This window comes from Pipistrellus hanaki, assembly GCF_964339955.1.
Source record: "Pipistrellus hanaki genome assembly, chromosome: 6".
In the NCBI taxonomy this organism is placed as follows: Eukaryota; Metazoa; Chordata; class Mammalia; order Chiroptera; family Vespertilionidae; genus Pipistrellus; species Pipistrellus hanaki.
In genome coordinates, this window is record NC_140508.1 from 5,856,932 (window position 1) to 5,872,650 (window position 15,719).

General features: G+C 60.0%; 1 protein-coding gene across 9 annotated transcripts; it reads left to right on the forward strand.

The window, feature by feature from the left end:
- The first annotated feature begins 1,311 nt into the window (after positions 1 to 1,311).
- ARFGAP1 (ARF GTPase activating protein 1) lies at positions 1,312 to 12,900 on the forward strand. Of its 9 annotated transcripts, none has more exons than XM_084889005.1 (14): positions 1,312 to 1,471; positions 4,871 to 4,934; positions 5,146 to 5,255; positions 5,418 to 5,589; positions 5,972 to 6,072; positions 6,691 to 6,777; positions 7,055 to 7,151; positions 8,393 to 8,449; positions 8,948 to 8,980; positions 9,765 to 9,794; positions 10,553 to 10,609; positions 11,021 to 11,320; positions 11,554 to 11,630; positions 12,275 to 12,900. In XM_084889005.1, exons 2-14 carry the CDS (start codon positions 4,875 to 4,877, stop codon positions 12,609 to 12,611), a joined length of 1,518 nt encoding a protein of 505 aa, XP_084745131.1. In that variant the 5' UTR covers positions 1,312 to 1,471; positions 4,871 to 4,874; the 3' UTR covers positions 12,612 to 12,900. The 9 variants fall into 9 exon arrangements, with proteins under 9 accessions (XP_084745131.1, XP_084745132.1, XP_084745139.1 ...); XM_084889007.1 differs by having other exon boundaries at positions 1,313 to 1,471; positions 11,021 to 11,080; XM_084889006.1 differs by lacking the exon at positions 9,765 to 9,794.
- Positions 12,901 to 15,719: the final 2,819 nt, after the last annotated feature.

The window sequence follows — 15,719 nt, forward strand, 5'->3', positions numbered from 1 at the left end:
TCTATTCATTTACTCACCAATAAAAAGGAATGAAGGGCCCTGTTTCATGTTACAACATAGATGAGCCTTGAATACATGATGCTCAGCAAAAGAGCCACACAAAAGGGCCACACAAAAGGCCACTTATTGTGTGATTCCATTTACACGAAGTTCTCAGACAAAACTAAGGTCTGAGAACTGAGCACGGTGGTTGCCTCTGGTGGAGGTTACAATGGGATATGCATTTGTCAAAATTTACTGAACATTTTATTTTTTAAAATCTTTTTAAAAACTGTTTTTATTGATTTTAGAGCAAGAGGAAGGGAGAAAGAAAAACAAATATTGACGTGAGAAACATGGATGATGCTCTAACCAACTGAGCCCTACCAGCCATGACTGAACTGTACATTTTATTGAATATATCAATAAATTGTGCCTCAGTAATAATGTTTACACTTCATCACTCCAAAAGTTACATAGATGAGTGAAAATATGTGGAATGCACAGGACAGCATAAAGTCAAAGCAAAACAAATCACTTGCAATTATCCTCCCCACCCCCCAAATCATCAATCTGAACAGTTCCCTTTCCACAGTCACATGCTCATGTACTTGGGACCCACTATTCACACTGCTTTGCAGCTGGCTCACAATGTCTGTGTCAGATGTGCCTGCTTTGTCTCTCCCTCCCTTCCAGTCTCTGCCTCTCTCCAGTTGCTCCACACCCCCTGCTACCCTCTCCACCTTCCCCTACAGCAATGGGCTCGGCCAACGGGAGGCAAAATCAGATCAGAGGGCGAGAGGTCAGAGAGGCCAGGTATTTATTCTTCGAGCTTCTCCTGCTGGTCACTTTGCGCTGGCAATGAGGTGACAGCGGTCCTGAAGACTCCTTCCAGAGTGCGGGAACCTCTACGTCCCCGTTTCCTACAGACGTCACCGGCCAGGCTTCCTGCACAATTCCTGAGGTCCCCCTAAACCCGTCCACACCTTTCTAATTAGTCCTTTCGTACATAAGCCATCCTCAGATCACCCTAATTTGAGCAGGCATCTGATCGTGCGCGCGCAAGCATTTCCGTGTCCGCGGTACGGATGGCAGGCGGACCCAAGCCCGCAGGACCATCCTTTCAGACACAGGCCGCTGGCCCCGCCCAGCCCTGCCCGGCGCGGCGGCGTCGGGGTCTGCGGGGCGCACAGGGCGCGGCGGAGGTGGCGCGAAGAGGACGGAGTGCGGACCTAGCGCTGCCACTTCCGCGACGCGTCCCCAAGGCGACGGAGGCTGGGAGGCGCTTCCGGCCTGGCGGGTAGAGGCGGAAGTCCCGCCCCTGCCAGCAGCCCCCGGTTTCCCGTGATGCTCTGCGAGGAGCAACGTAGCCGGAAGCTGGTGGCGGCGGGGTAGGCTGCGGGCGAGAGTCCTCGGTGCAGCTCGCCGCCTGACCGCGGCCGGACCCCGCCGACCCCCGCCGGATCCCGGTGCTCAGGATCGAACCCGCCTGGTAAGCGCGCGGCCCGAGCCCCCGCGCCCGCCCACCGGCCCGGCTCCGCGACGCCCCCGGCCGCCATCCCTTCTTCTGCAGCCGCCCCCAGGCCTCCGCCCTTCATTCCCACCCTGAGCCCGCCGGCCGGCCCCTGCTCCCTCTCTCGGACCCAGGACCTGGCCTCTGCAGGACGTCCATTAAATCGGAGCCTCCCAGGGGGTGTCGGGGGCCTGGCTAGTCCGGAGGGCGGCCTGAGTACTTTCGTTCCCTTCTCTTGCCCTTTGCTGTGGGCGATCGTCTGGGGGCGGGGACCAGGAGAGGACTCTAATTCCCCGGTTTACGTGGATTTATGGAGAACTGTGCTTCTTGTCTGATGGCCTGGTAACCTCATTGTAAACCACCAACTGAGACACAATTGTGTTCGTTTAGTGCAGGCCTGATATTTCTGCCCTGCTGCTGATGGTGCCGAATGGGCGCGAGAACCGGCTCTTGGGTTGGTTTTGGCGTCTCTTTCCGAGAAATAAGCCTATTGGAATGAGAAAGGGCTGTTCTTAGATGGAGCGCTTTGGATGCTTTCTACCTATCACCTGGGTAACAGCCCTCACGGACGTGAGGGCCAACCAGTGTCCTTTCGTCATCCCTGGGGATCTCAGATGTTGAGAAAGTCCTAACGTAAGACCAAACGTTCTGCAGTCTGACAGCCTAATGAACTAGGAAACCGGGTCCTCACTGCGTTCAGCTTACATTCAGTTGCAGAAAGAGGTCCATTGGACCATCCCGGTTTCAAGTGTAAAAAATGGGAGTTCTTGGATCATAAATAATAAAGTTTTTCTTTTAAACATGTTTTTATTGATTTCAGAGGGAGGAAGGGAGTGGGGGAGAGAAACATCAGGGATGAGAATCACTAATGGTTGTCTCCTGCATACCCTCTACTGGGGATGGAGCCTGCAGCCCAGACCAGAATCTAACTGAGACCTCCTGGTTAAGAGGAAGATGCTCAACCACTGAGCCACACCAGCCAGGCCATAGTTAAGGTTTTAAAAGGGAGGAGGTGTTTATGTTAAACAGCATTTCAGGTTGGCCCGTGTGATTCAGTGGTTAGAGCGTTGGTTTGCACACCCAAGGGTTGTGGGTTTGATTCCTTCTCAATAGCATGTACCTGGGTTGCAGGTTCAATCCTCGGCCCTAGTCTGGGTGGATGTGGGAGGCAACCAATCAATTTATGTCTCTCACATCGATGTTTCTCTCTTTCCGGCTCCCTTCCTCCCTTCCACTGCATCTAAAAATCAATGGGGAAATCTCCAGTGAGGATTAACAAAAAACAACAACAATACCTTAGCATTTCAGAGAAATCAGGATTCTCACATCTCAAACCAGTTGCCAATGGGTGGGTTCCTTTTAAATTGAAGCTAAGTAATTTCCTTTTCACATAATTTCCCTTTAGTGATTGTGCAAATGTTCACTTCACTTTATTTGACACAGTGAGAATTCAGAGCAGGCTCCCCCCAGTTCTGACTTCTGTTGCCCATATTCTGTGGACCAGACTGGAGTTGTGTGGGGACCTGTGTCGGCAGGTGTGCGGTCTGCTCTGCCCACCACACCACACCACACCACACTACACCACACCACACCACACCATACCACACGGGCTCTCCTGTGGTTGCTGGAGGATGAGGGTCTGCAAAGGGCTTTGTAAATTCAGACCCACCAGCACCTCTCTCCAGGAGTCTCAGCCCGTTTCTGCCTGTCACCACTGCCTGTCACCCAGGAGGATTCAGTCTGGGGGCCGGTCCTGGGCAGGACTGTGCTTTGGTGTGTTTGCCCTCAGATCTGCTCATTTCTAGGGACCAGCACAGCAGCAGAACGGAGTATTGGGTGAAGTCTGGTTTGTTTCCATCAATTGCAGAAGACAGATCTCTATTTCTTCACTTTATCTGGCCTAGAAGTGGACTCAGGAACATCAGAGTCCTGGTCTCCAGGCTTAGGTTTGGCTGTGTGAGAACAGGGTTCCCCTCCCTGAGTAGCTTCAGGGTAAAGATGGAATTTGGACGGAGATTCTTCTGTTCTTGCTTTTCCCAGCGCCTCCACTGAAGCTTCACGGCGCTGTTCACCGGAGAGCTGGCAGCAGTGAGGGCAGAGAGCTGGAGGTGTGGAAGCGTCCCCCGCAGCGCGGGTGTGCGGTGTGGCTAGCACACTGCTCACACGGACACCCTCAGGTGTTCTCCCGCGGTGTGTGCTGCCATGTGAGTCAGAGGGGCAGCTCACAGGTTCCACTCCCAGTCCAGAGGAGGCCATCTTCGGAGAGGCCACACACTCAGAGGGGGCTGGTGGCGGTGGAGATGACCTGGAATCCAGGCCCGACCCCAGGTGGTGGACACAGGACCTGTGGGGATCACTAATGTCCAAAGCTGTGCGTGACCCCCATCTCATGCCTCCAGCTTGAATCTTTTTATCATTTTGATTTTCCTGCTCATGAAGTCAGTGGGCCACCAGTGGAGGCTGAACTTTGCCAAAGCTAGAAGGTCTACAAAGAAACAAATGGCTGGCCCTGGCCGGTGTAGCTCAGTGGGTTGGGCATCATCCTTTGCATCAGAAGGCTGCCTGCACAATCCCTTTCTGGGCGCATGCCTGGGTTGCAGGCTTGATCCCAGCAGTGGGTATGTAGGAAGCAGCCAATAGATGTCTCGCTCTCACATCTGTATTTCTCCCGGTCCCTTCTCTCTCTAAAAAAATCAATTTTAAAAAACTTGTAAAGAGAAAAAGGGTGGGGTAAGATGGAGAGGGCCAGTGAGGGGAAAAGGGGACATCTGGAACACCTTTCAACAATAAAGATTAAAAGAATAAAGAAAAGAAATGGCTTTCTAGTCAAGGTGTGTGGCTGTTGTTCCCCAGCAGTGTCCTTGTGAGATGTGGTGACTGGTTGCCCTACTGTGGCCATGCTGTCGCCTTGATCCCTCATGATGGCCCCACAGAGACCTACCTTGAGACCCTCCTGCGAGCCAGCCTCCTCACATCAGTCAGGGCCTCCCTGCCCCCCGTGGGGCTGGTGGGGAGAGCACGCGGCCCCCTGTCTGAAGGCTGTCAGCCCAGTCTGGTATGTCAGTCTTTAGTGACCAATTCAGGACTCCACATAATGTACCCAGTGTGGCACCTGGTGGTTAAGCAGAGGGCAAGCCTGTGTTGTTTCCGATCTCGCATTGCCTTGGCCAGGCAGTCGAGCTGTTCCTGGCCTTTAGAGTGGAGACAGCTCTGGAGTGGCGCCATCTGCCTGCAGGAGCAGAGGTCTCACCCTGTCGCTTCTGAGAGGCTTAGAGGAATTCCTCCGAAGCTGTGTTTTATAACGTTTTGCACGGACTGTGGATTTTTTGTGAAGTGACCTATTTGTAAGTATTAAAAGTTCGTTTTTCTTCTTCGCAGCATCATGGCCAGCCCAAGGACCAGGAAGGCTCTTAAGGAAGTCAGGGTGCAAGATGGAAACAACGTGAGTGTCTGTTTCTCATGCTTTGGTTCAGGGCTCTTGAACCTCCCAGGAGTGGCTTGCAGCCTCCGAGCTTGCCCTCCCTGTCTCTGTCGGCTTCCCAGCCAGCTTCTCCTCTGCTCCCTCTTGGGGCCACCCATTGGGTGTCTGGGGTCCCTGGGCTCTGGGGTCGCCCTGAGCCACCTGGGCAAGTTGCACATGACTCTCTCCACAGGTGTGTTTTGAGTGTGGTGCGTTCAACCCTCAGTGGGTGAGTGTGACCTACGGGATCTGGATCTGCTTGGAGTGCTCGGGGAAGCACCGCGGGCTCGGAGTGCACCTCAGGTCAGTGCCTGCCCGCTGCCGCTCAGCGCCCCGAGGGCGCAGCACCGCACTTCGCAGCTCCATGGCTGACGCTTCTGTCACGGAAGCACACGTGTCTGATTCACAGTTTGGGGGGCTCTCACCGCCAAGCACTCGGTAACTAGTTTGATCCTCGGCCTGTAGCTTCGTGCGCTCTGTCACTATGGATAAGTGGAAGGACATTGAGCTCGAGAAGATGAAAGCTGGTGGGAATGCAAAGTTCAAACAGTTCCTGGAGTCTCAAGAGGACTATGACCCCTGCTGGTCCCTGCAGGACAAGTACAACAGCAAAGCAGCCGCCCTCTTCAGGGACAAGGTGAGGCCACGAGTGGTGCCCGGCTGCTCCCATTAGACTTTGGTGACTCCAGCCCACGTGCAGAGGGCGTGTGGCCCTGTCTGGACCACGTCCTCCCTGTATCCCCCCACCCAGGGAGGCAGGTGGCGTGTGGTTAGCAGGGGTGAAGGAGGAGCCTTCCTTGCCACCCCTGGGAAACTGGCCCCCACACCTCTGTCCATCTTTGTGAAGATGCTCCTGAGGACAGGGGAGCCTGTGGGGGACAGAGGTGACCAAGAACTCCCCGCACCGCTGCAGAGGGAGGCCGGCCTCAGTGTTCTGCCATGGCCGCCGAGCCCGCGAGGACAGCACCGCCCCCAGTGGCCCTCACAGGCCTGCGCTCTAAGCCCTGTTCCCTCGGCAGGTGGCAGCTCTGGCCGAAGGCAGAGAATGGTCTTTGGAGTCATCGCCTGCGCAGAACTGGACCCCGCCGCAGTCCAAGACACTGCCATCCACTGCCTACCGGTAGCCGCTGCTCTCCGCTGTCCCTGACCTTAGCTCAGGGTCCTTGTGCTGTCCTGGTTACAGCACAGTGTGCGCTATTCCAGAGCAGTGGGAAACCACCTCCGGGAGTAAAGCAATACAAGCTTTTGTTGTCAACCAGGGAAGATGTGTCTGAAAGAAAGCCTGCCCTCTCCACACTCTTCAGGCACTAGCCCAGTGCAGATCCTTCTAGAATGTGCCCGTGACATGCATGCAGTTCTGTAGGACACAGGTCTCCTGTCCTTTGTGAGGGTCGCCCACCCCCCAGACTGCAGGTACTCATCTTGCATCTCAGACATCAGAGGCTGGTGTTGGGTGTGACTGGTCTCAGAAGGCTCCCCACTCACCTCGGGGTGCCAGGGTCCTCCCACCTGCTGCCCTATCGTTAGGTCGTCCATAAGGCCGCACCGGCTCCCCTGCTTCTTGTCGGCTGCATGAGCTAACTTCTGGATAGAGCTGGAGTCCACCTCGGCTCCCTGGCTGTTCGTAGAGGAGCCCAGGTGCGGCCAGGTGGTCCTGACGGCACCTCCCAGAGGCCGTGTGGTGCCAGCGGGCATCTGCTGCCCTCTGGTGGCCCACCAACTGTAGGCTCCATTTCAGGGCCTCTGGCCAGCCGCAGAGCTCGACCGCCTCCTCGGACAAGGCCTTTGAGGACTGGCTGAATGAGGACCTCAGCTCCTACCAAGGGTGAGGCCCAGGCGTGGGGAGCTGGAGGTCTGGCCGCTCAGGAGGACGGCCAGCCCGCTCGGAATGGGGTCTGGAGCGGGAGGGCTCTAATACTTCGGGGAGAACACGCGTCTGTATGGGCTCTGCCTGGCCGCCGCGGGTGGCCCTGGAGCCATCCCCTTGCCGTGTTGGATCGTTCCTGCGCCCTGTGGTGGTGTGGCCTTGCCGCGTGGGGCTCCTCAGCTGGACACAGCAGCAGGGGCTCCAGTGGGCGGTGGCTGCTGTGTTTCCCTGTCAGGGCCCCGGAGAGTCGCTACGTGGGGTTTGGGAACACCGTGCCGCCTCCGAAGAAGGAGGACGATTTCCTCAACAGCGCCATGTCGTCCCTGTACTCGGTGAGTGCGCCCGGCGGGAGGAGGCGCCTGCCCAGGCGGCCTGTGCTGGTCCCTCCCTCTCCCTCACCACGTCTCCTGTGTCATTCCGATCCCGGAAGTCCTCACTCGCTCACTTTGACAGCAAACATACATTTCAAGTTAACAAGGTGCATTTCCTCCAAAGAACGGACGTTCCATGTGGATCTGACGGGCCGTCTCTCCCGGGCCAGTGCTGGCACTGCCCGGCCAGCCCATGTTGTCCTCATGCTGCTTTCCTGGCCAGTCTAGTAAAGATGAGGTTTGGTGGCAGAGTCTCTAAACCGGGGATGGCACTCGGCCATGCATGGTCCCTACCTGCCTAGGCTGCTTCTGGTCGAACTATTGTATTCCAAAGAAATAGTCACTGTTTTAAAAAATTGGAGTTGCTCCATCAAAGCATCGATGTGATAGGAATACTTGCACACACCTGAGGGCCTTGCTGGGAGGAGAGGGCTCTGCTGCTGGTGGGACAGGGTCTTAGGGGGCCAAGCGGAGGAAGCACAGGGGATGTGGGCAGGCTACCACAGGCCGCGGTGCCGTGCGTGTGCAGCGGCCGCAGGGAGCTTCCGGGTCCTGGCTCCGGCGTGGCAGGAGGCTCACTCTGCCCCTTGACACCCCCTGACCAGCACAGTACTCACAAAGGAATGAGCTCAGCAAGTGGTTTAAAACCCCCTGTCGCCAGGCTCAGCTGGTCTCGGGGCGGGAAGCAGGCCTGTGGTGCCAGCCTCCTGGTAGGAGTTTCTTTGGAGAAAGATGCCTGCCCTCCAGAACGCCGGGTTTATGTCTTCGTCGTCCCGGCACCCGCTGGCGTTGGTCTTGTCCGATGAGTATGCCGCCTGCGCACAAGCCCCCTGCGTTTCGTCGGGAGCGGAAGGCTGTGGCGGGTTTAAGTCAGATGTCTATTTTTCTAAATAGTTTGAGTTGGTTTGGAGGCTCAGGAGGAAACCTGAGTCAAAAGAGAAGAGGTGTAGTGCCCCACCCGCCCCAGGGCTGGTCTCTCTGCCGGGCCCTGGGCTCGCCCCTCAGAGAGCAGTGAGGCATCGAGAGCTGTAGGAGGGACTTAAGGCGGGGGCTTGGGTGGGCCCGTGGGGCCATCCTGTGGTCCAGCCCTGCTCTTCTGCCAGTAACATCACTCTGAGATGGTCAGGTCTCCTTCGGAAGTAGATGGTGCGGTGTGAGCTGGGCAGCGTGTGTGGCCTGATGTGGCCTCTGCTTCCCTCCAGGGCTGGAGCAGCCTCACCACCGGAGCCAGCAGGTTCGCCTCAGCAGCTAAAGAGGGCGTAAGTGCGTCCCGAGTCCCCGGCCAGCCCGCAGCGTCTGGCTGGCCTGCAGGGAGGGTCACTGTGAATGGGCTGGGGCGGCCCTGAGAGAAGCCCCTGTGGCACCCCCACTTGGCCGTGTGGTCCAGCTGGCTCAGGAGGGCTGCGGCCCGGGAGGTCCGAGGGCCTTTCAGCGGGACGGGTGTGGCCAGGCTTTTCCTCTCTCCTGTTAGAATAGTAATTAGGGAACTGGGCATCGAGGGGGCGGCGCCGGCTGGGCTGGCAAAGGCCATGAAGGTGGGATTGGGGTGGCACCAGTGGGGGCCCCACATCCCAGAGGCCAGTTGGACCAGTGACTGTATGGGTGCCCCATCCGCCTTCAGCCGCCCTCCAGGGGTGCTGGTGGGCTGGGCCCTTGGAGCCACTACAGGGGAGCACTGTGCCCAGGGGCATGGGCAGGCCTGGGACAGCGCTGTGAGCCCAGCAGAACGTGTGTCCGCCCTTCTGTTTCCTTTCCAGGCTACAAAGTTTGGATCGCAGGCAACTCAGAAGGTAACAGGAAGGCTGCGCCCTGAGCTCTGCCACCCTCCTACTCCGGCGGGGTCTGCACGCCCGGTGTGCCCTTGGGCCCCGGGCTCCGGGAGGGGGCCATGCTGTGTGCAGCAGGCACTGACTGGCCTGTGGGTGTGGATGTCCCCGAGCTCAGGTCTGCGGGCACTACTTCAGGGGCCCGCGGGTTTGGCAGGCAGGGTAAGAGGCTGCTCCTGCTGAGGCCCACGGGGCTGAAAACTCACCCTGTCCATTGCGGCCACCGGCAGAGCCCCTTATCAAGAAGGAGCGGGCGGCTCCACCGGGCGGGAGGAGGCTCCGTCACTGAGGCTGGGCTGGGTCTGAGCCAGCCTCCTCGGGCCCTGGGGCTGGCTCCTGTCCCGTGTCCCTGGTCAGTGCCTTCTCTTCCTGTAGGCAGGGTCTCGGTTGCAGCCTTTTCTTTTTCAAATCCTGGTTAGTGGTCCCTGCAGTCCCCAGGGGTGCCAGGGCTCTGGGCTGGCTTGTCCTCCCAGGGCGGCCACAGGGCTGCCCTAGGCCCCGAGTGAGGGAGGGGTGGCTTCTCCCCCGCCGCGGGGGCCCCTGCTCTACTTTTCTCTGAGCCCCCACTTTCAGCCCCAGAACCCCTCACTCACGTGGTTCAGCGACAGTGAAAGGGGCTCCAGTGTCACTCTGGGGCCCCGGCAGGGCGATGTAGTGATATGATTTGAGGTGCTTTTGGGGGTGCCCATACTGCTCTACTGCCTTGCTCTCTCCTCTCTCCCCACTCCATCTCTGCTGCTGGGTAAAGTTCTGGGGTTCCAGGCAGCCACCGGAGCTGGTAAGGCCCCACGTGTCGCCCTCAGCATGCCCTCGTCTCTGCTGGGCCTGTGCTTGGTTCTGCTCTCACCTGCTGTGGCCTGTCCTGTCTGTGCTTACGTGTGCTCACGCTCCGAGCTTCACACTGGCCTCATGGGCTTCTGCCTGGGGACCAGAATGCAGTGGGCACTGGTGGCCTGGGATCCACTGGAGCTACTTGGCAGGACTTGCATGGAGTAATTGCCAGGTGTCTTATCCCAGGAGTGAGGTCCTGACACCCATCCTGAGGCCTTGCTCGCGGCCCCGTCATCCCACTCCTGCCCCACTTCATCGTCTTCCAGCTCTGTCCCTCCCCCAGCCAGCCCCTGCTGCTCCGTCTCCATTCTGCTCGGGGCTCGCGCTGGGCTGCTGAGGCTGCGCCCCTACCCCCTGGGAGCATGTGAAGACCTGCTGTGGCGGATGTCTTCCCCGGACAGGATCCACTGGGCTCTGAGGGGAGACCCTGGGGGTGAAGGCTGGGCAGGGCGGGCCCCAGGGCTTGTGCCGTCCCTGGCCCCTTCCCGTACGTAAGACTGAGTAGAGGGGGCAGCGTGTCTAGCCTCTGTGGTCAGGGTGCTCGGGGCCACGGCTGCACAGCTGCCATGAGTCCCGTGTGCCAGTGGGCTGCTCACTGTCTCTTCCTGCAAAATGGGCGGCTGCTGTCCTGACCTTCCTCCTGGGGTGAACATAGCACCTGGGAGCTCCCCGACTTCCCTCTCACGGCGTCTGTCCTTCATGCAGGCATCAGAGCTGGGCCACAGTCTGAACGAGAATGTCCTCAAACCTGCCCAGGAGAAGGTAACACCCCCTCCGCATGCCATGCTCCTGTGCCCTGTGGGCCTTGTCCCCAGGGCGGCTGGCGCAGTGGACAGGCTGTGTTCCTCGTGTCCCCCGAGTCCCTGTGTGCTCTTCATGTTCTCCCCATGCCCCCATGCACTTCCTGTGTTTCCCTGTGTGCTCCCGCCTCTCCTCGTGTCCCCAGGTTCAGAGAGGCCCCCTCCCGAGGGGCTGGTAGCACAGAGGAGGCTCAGACTGCAAGAGAAGCTTCCAGTGGGCTGGGGTTCGGGGCAGTGCCCGTCCCCAGGTGGTGGGGGAGATGCTGCAGTGTTAGCCCAGAGTGGGGGTGGGGTCAGCTGCTGTCCTTTTAGGAATGGTGCTGGGCTCCCCCGTTCCCTAGCTCCCCGTTAACGACGCTGTTGGCCCACGCAGGTGAAGGAGGGAAAGATTTTTGATGATGTGTCCAGTGGGGTGTCTCAGCTGGCGTTTAAGGTAGGGGCCCGCCCACATGCGGGCACAGCTGGAGCCAGTCTCCACATTCCGAGCGCTGGCACAGGCGCCATGGGACCGGGCGCGCATGCCCAGGTCACCTCTGCGGCGGGCCCTGGCCGCTGCTGCCTGAAGCCGGCTCCGTGCCGGCCGGAGGAGTGTGGAGACCGCTCTGTGCGCGGCACAGGCGCTAACCTGTCGCTTCTTTTCCTTCTATCCTCTTGCCGCGCTGACCGTCCCCTGGTGAGTGTGGACCCTCTGGGCACGCTGGGGACGCCTGTCTCCACCTCACCGCGGGGGTAGAGTGCGTGTGGGTGCAGCCTGACTCCTCTGCCTGCAGCGAGTTTCCCTGCTCCTGAGGGCCGGCAGACTCTGCTGGGCGAGCGGTGGGGACAGCGGGGCGGCTTTGTGGCTGCGTTCGGGGCAGAAGGCCGTCGGTGGGCTCCGTGTCTAACCTGCGTCCCCTCCCCTGCCAGGTCCAGGGCGTTGGCAGCAAGGGGTGGCGGGACGTGACCACCTTCTTCTCTGGGAGAGCAGAGGACCTCTCAGACAGGTATGCCAGGACCTGTCCTGACGTGGGCTTTTCCTCCCGGGCCTTGGAGGCAGCTGGCGCCCCATGGTCCAGGGTGCTGAGGGCCCCCGTGCAGGAGGCCCAGAGGTGCAGTGGCTGGGTGGTGCCCCTCACCCCTCGCTCTGACGTTCTCCCCTTGACCTTGAACAGCTGCTGCCCAGCGCTGGGGGGCAGGCTTCCTGCTAGAGCCCAGGGTGCCGCCCTTCTCTTCCTTTGACCCTTGGGAAGACCCTGAGGAGCTGGTGGGGAGGTGGCTGTGCAGGGCCTGGTGGGCAGTGCCAGTCCACCCCGCTGGGATGCGCCTCCTGTGCCCCAGGCAGGAAGCCACTGCTTTGCTGCCCATGTGCTGTGGTGTTCCCATTGGTGTACTGGGGACGGGGACACACACACACACACACACACACACACACACAGCCGTCCGGACAGTGCGGGGCCTCCGCTCTCTGGGTTTTCATTCCCGTTCCCTCAAGGCCCCTCGGCTCCAGCGGGAGGCCTGTCTGTCCCTCCAGCCAGCGCCGAGCCGGAGCCCTGAGCCCGGGTTTCCCTGGGGTCCCCGTTCTCAGAGGGGGTGCCAGGGGAAGGCCAGGTGCTTGAGAAACAGCTGCTCAGGGCCCCCTCTTTCCAAGGCCCCTGGAGGACCAGAGCTACCAGAACAGCGGAGGGGACAACTCCCAGAACAGCCTCCCCCAGAGCTTCTGGGAGACCTTCGGGAGCACCGACCCCGCCGCGGCCCACAGGTCCCCGAGCAGCGACAGCTGGACGTGCGCCGACGCCTCGGCCGAGAAGCGGAGCTCGGACAGCTGGGACGTGTGGGGCTCGGGCTCCCCATCCAACCACAAGAACAGTGACAACAGCGATGGCGGGGGGGCCTGGGGCGGTGGCGGGGAGGGCCGGCCCAAGAGCGCCAGGAAGGCCGCCCCGAAGGCTGCCCAGGTGGACGAGGGCTGGGACAACAACTGGTAGGCGTGCTGGGCCCGGCCCGACTGCTGGCGGCCACTGTGCCTGCACTTTGCCCTCTTCCAGCACCTTCTACGTGAGCGGAAACCCGGCCGCAGCATGGACACGGCCTTGGGCGGGACTCGGGGACTCGGCACGGGCTCGCTCTCCACGGCTGCAGAGGTTGGAGGCCGGTGGCTGTCCTGCTCCGGCTCCCCATCTTCCCCTCTGCATTCCGGGTGCCATGGGGACAGGAGCTGCTGCGGTGGGGGCCGCCACATGCACGAATAAACCCTCCGAGGGCTGCGTGGTGTGAGTGCTGCGTGTCTGGGTCCTGCCTGCGCCGCTGCGGTTCTCCGAAGAGAATGCCCAGTCTGAGAGACAGCGCTCCTGTGGCCGTCTGCCCCCCACACAACCCCCACCCCTGAGCCCTGTCAGCGCTTGAGCCCATCTGGCCCTCTGAGCCGTGGTGGCCCCACCCAGGACACCCTAGACCAGTGGTCGGCAAACTCGTTAGTCAACAGAGCCAAAATCAACAGGACAACAACTAAAGTTTCTTTTGAGAGGTGAATTTAAAATATATATATATATATATTTTATTGATTTCTTACAGAGAGGAAGGGAGAGGGACAGAGAGCCAGAAACGTCGATGAGAGAGAAACATCGACCAGCTGCAACCAAGGTACATGCCCCTGACTGGAATCGAACCTGGGACCTTTCAGTCCGCAGATCGACGCTCTACCACTGAGCCACACCGGTTTCGGCAAGAGAGAGAGCCAAATTTTTTTATTTTATTCTTATTTTATTGATTTTGTACAGAGAGGAAGGGAGAGAGATAGAGAGTTAGAAACATCGATGAGAGAGAGTCATCATCGATCAGCTGCCTCTTGCACACCCCCTATTGGTGATATGCTCGCAACCAAGGTACATGCCCTTGACCGGAATTGAACCCGGGACCTTTCAGTCCCCAAGCTGACGCTCTATCCATTGAGTCAAACCAGTTTCGGCAGAGAGAGCCGAATTTTTTAAACTTAAACTTCTAACACCACTTCTTCAAAATAGATTCACCCAGGCCATGGTATTTTGTGGAAGAGCCACACTCAAGGGGCCAAAGAGCTGCATGTGGCTTGCGAGCCACAGTTTGCCGACCATGGCCCTAGACAACTCAGTAGTGGCCATTAGAGCACGGTCAGGGAGGAAGGCAGGCCAGTGTCCCGAGCCCGGGCCCATCCCACCAGGCCAGGAGAGAATGGCGCCTCACCTGGGCGACCGGTAACCATTGTGCCTGGTGGCTAGGCCTTCCTGGCAGCTGGAGCGGGAGGAGTGGGCGTGTCTGGCCCGTCCCCACACTGTCCCTGTGGCATTTGGCGGCACTTGTCTCCTTGCACTGTTGACTGGCTCTCCTCCGCCCGGAGCTGCTCTCTGAGCTGCTGCAGGCTGGCTTGTCCCGGGGTTGGGCACGAATGCGATGCCATCTGCCTCCCGTGTGTCTGACAACCTTGCCTGTGCCTTGAGGCTTCTGTGTCCTGGGACCTTGGGCGAGGCAGGGCTCTGGGGAGGGCGAGCCCTGCACTTAGCTCCCGTCACCCCCATGTGCCCCAGCCTCCAGCAAGTCTCACTTCTTCTAACCTGAGGGCCTGGGCTTCCTGTGCCTCCCCCCACCCACTGCCCCCGCCAAATACCTCTGCCTGCAAAAGCTGAGCCCAGAGGGGCCTGAGAGCACCCAGAGGTCAGGCCTGTCCATCTGTACCTGGGCAAGGGCGGGATGAGGGCAGGGGTGGGTACTCAATCTAGGCACTGATTTCTGGGACCAGGTTTGCCCGGCTGTGGGACCATCGAGGTAGGCACGGAGGGGCCGAGCATGGCTGAGGCTGCAGACTGCTAGAGATGCGGCCTGTGCAGAGGGTTCCCCGAGAGGGTGGGTGTGGGCCTGGGCACTGGGACCACAGTACAGACCCAGTGGGGTCCTGACCCTGGAAGTGATGCTGGAGGACTGGGGAGGGCTGTTGGTGTGCCTTTGGGGTCCGGTGCTACTCCAGGCTGCCAGAGGACCCCAATGCCCATCCCCCACATCTTGGTGTCCAGGGCCATCTGGGGTGGCCTTTGTTCTTGTGCCCCTCTTTGGGGCAGACCATGTGGAGTGAGGGGTAAAGGTGTTGGGTCAGTGCTGTGCCCCACACTCTGTGGGGTCCCCACCAGGAGATGGGGTCCTTTACCCTGGGATCTCTGCCCCACTTGGAGAAAGGTCTGGGCAGCAGCTGGGAGGGTGGAGAGCCAGGGTGGGAGGAGGCTGAGGGCGGCGGGGCAGTGACGGAGGAGGAAGGCCTTCATAAGCCCTGGCCTCGCTGTGGCTGCAGCAGGACCGGTGGCCTGAGGCACTGGGCTGGATGAGTGAGGAGCGTCCCAGCGGGTCCTCCCGGGGCTTCGGTCTGAGGGTGGCCTCAACCATTCAGAAAAGCTGGGAGGAGCTGCGCTCCAGAGGTGGGTGGAGGGCTCTGCCCGTGGAAGGGGTCCAGCTGAGTCAGGCCAGGTTTCTGGGAAGCCCAAGAGCTCGGCTACCCCTGCCCTGGGTGAGGGTGGGCGAGTGTGGCCAAGGGCCCAAGTGTCCTCTGCACTGTCAGCAGAGGTTCAGAGGCATTTGGGAGGGAGGGGTGCCCCCAGAGGGCTCCCCCATGACCTCAGCCCCACCTCCCTAGGCCTCCCCTCGTCTCCCCTCCCCACCGACAGGCCTGCTCTCCCCAGAGGTTCTATTTGGGTCCTACCCCAGCTGCCCGTTCCTCCCTGGGCCCCTCGGCCCTGACAGCCATCCCAGCCTGGTCTAGTGACGAGTGAGTGCAGCCGCGGGTCAGGGCCCAGCTGACCAGCTGGCCGCAGGGAAGTCCTGAGGACGGGATGGGGGCCCAGCTGTGGCTGAGCCAGTCGGGGGTGGGGTGGCTGGCAGAGGACCTCTCGCTCAGGAAGCTCCTGTGGGACCTGCAGATGCACCCTCAGTGGGAGGGGCTGAGCGCAGTGTCCAGGGGCGCCTGGATTGGGCGCAGTCCCGCTGTGGCTGGAGAAGCTCTGGCTTTGCCGTCAGGAGGGGACAGAAGGCTGTCCAGAAGGCTGAGCGGCCTCTCCTTCCCCAGGCTGAGCACC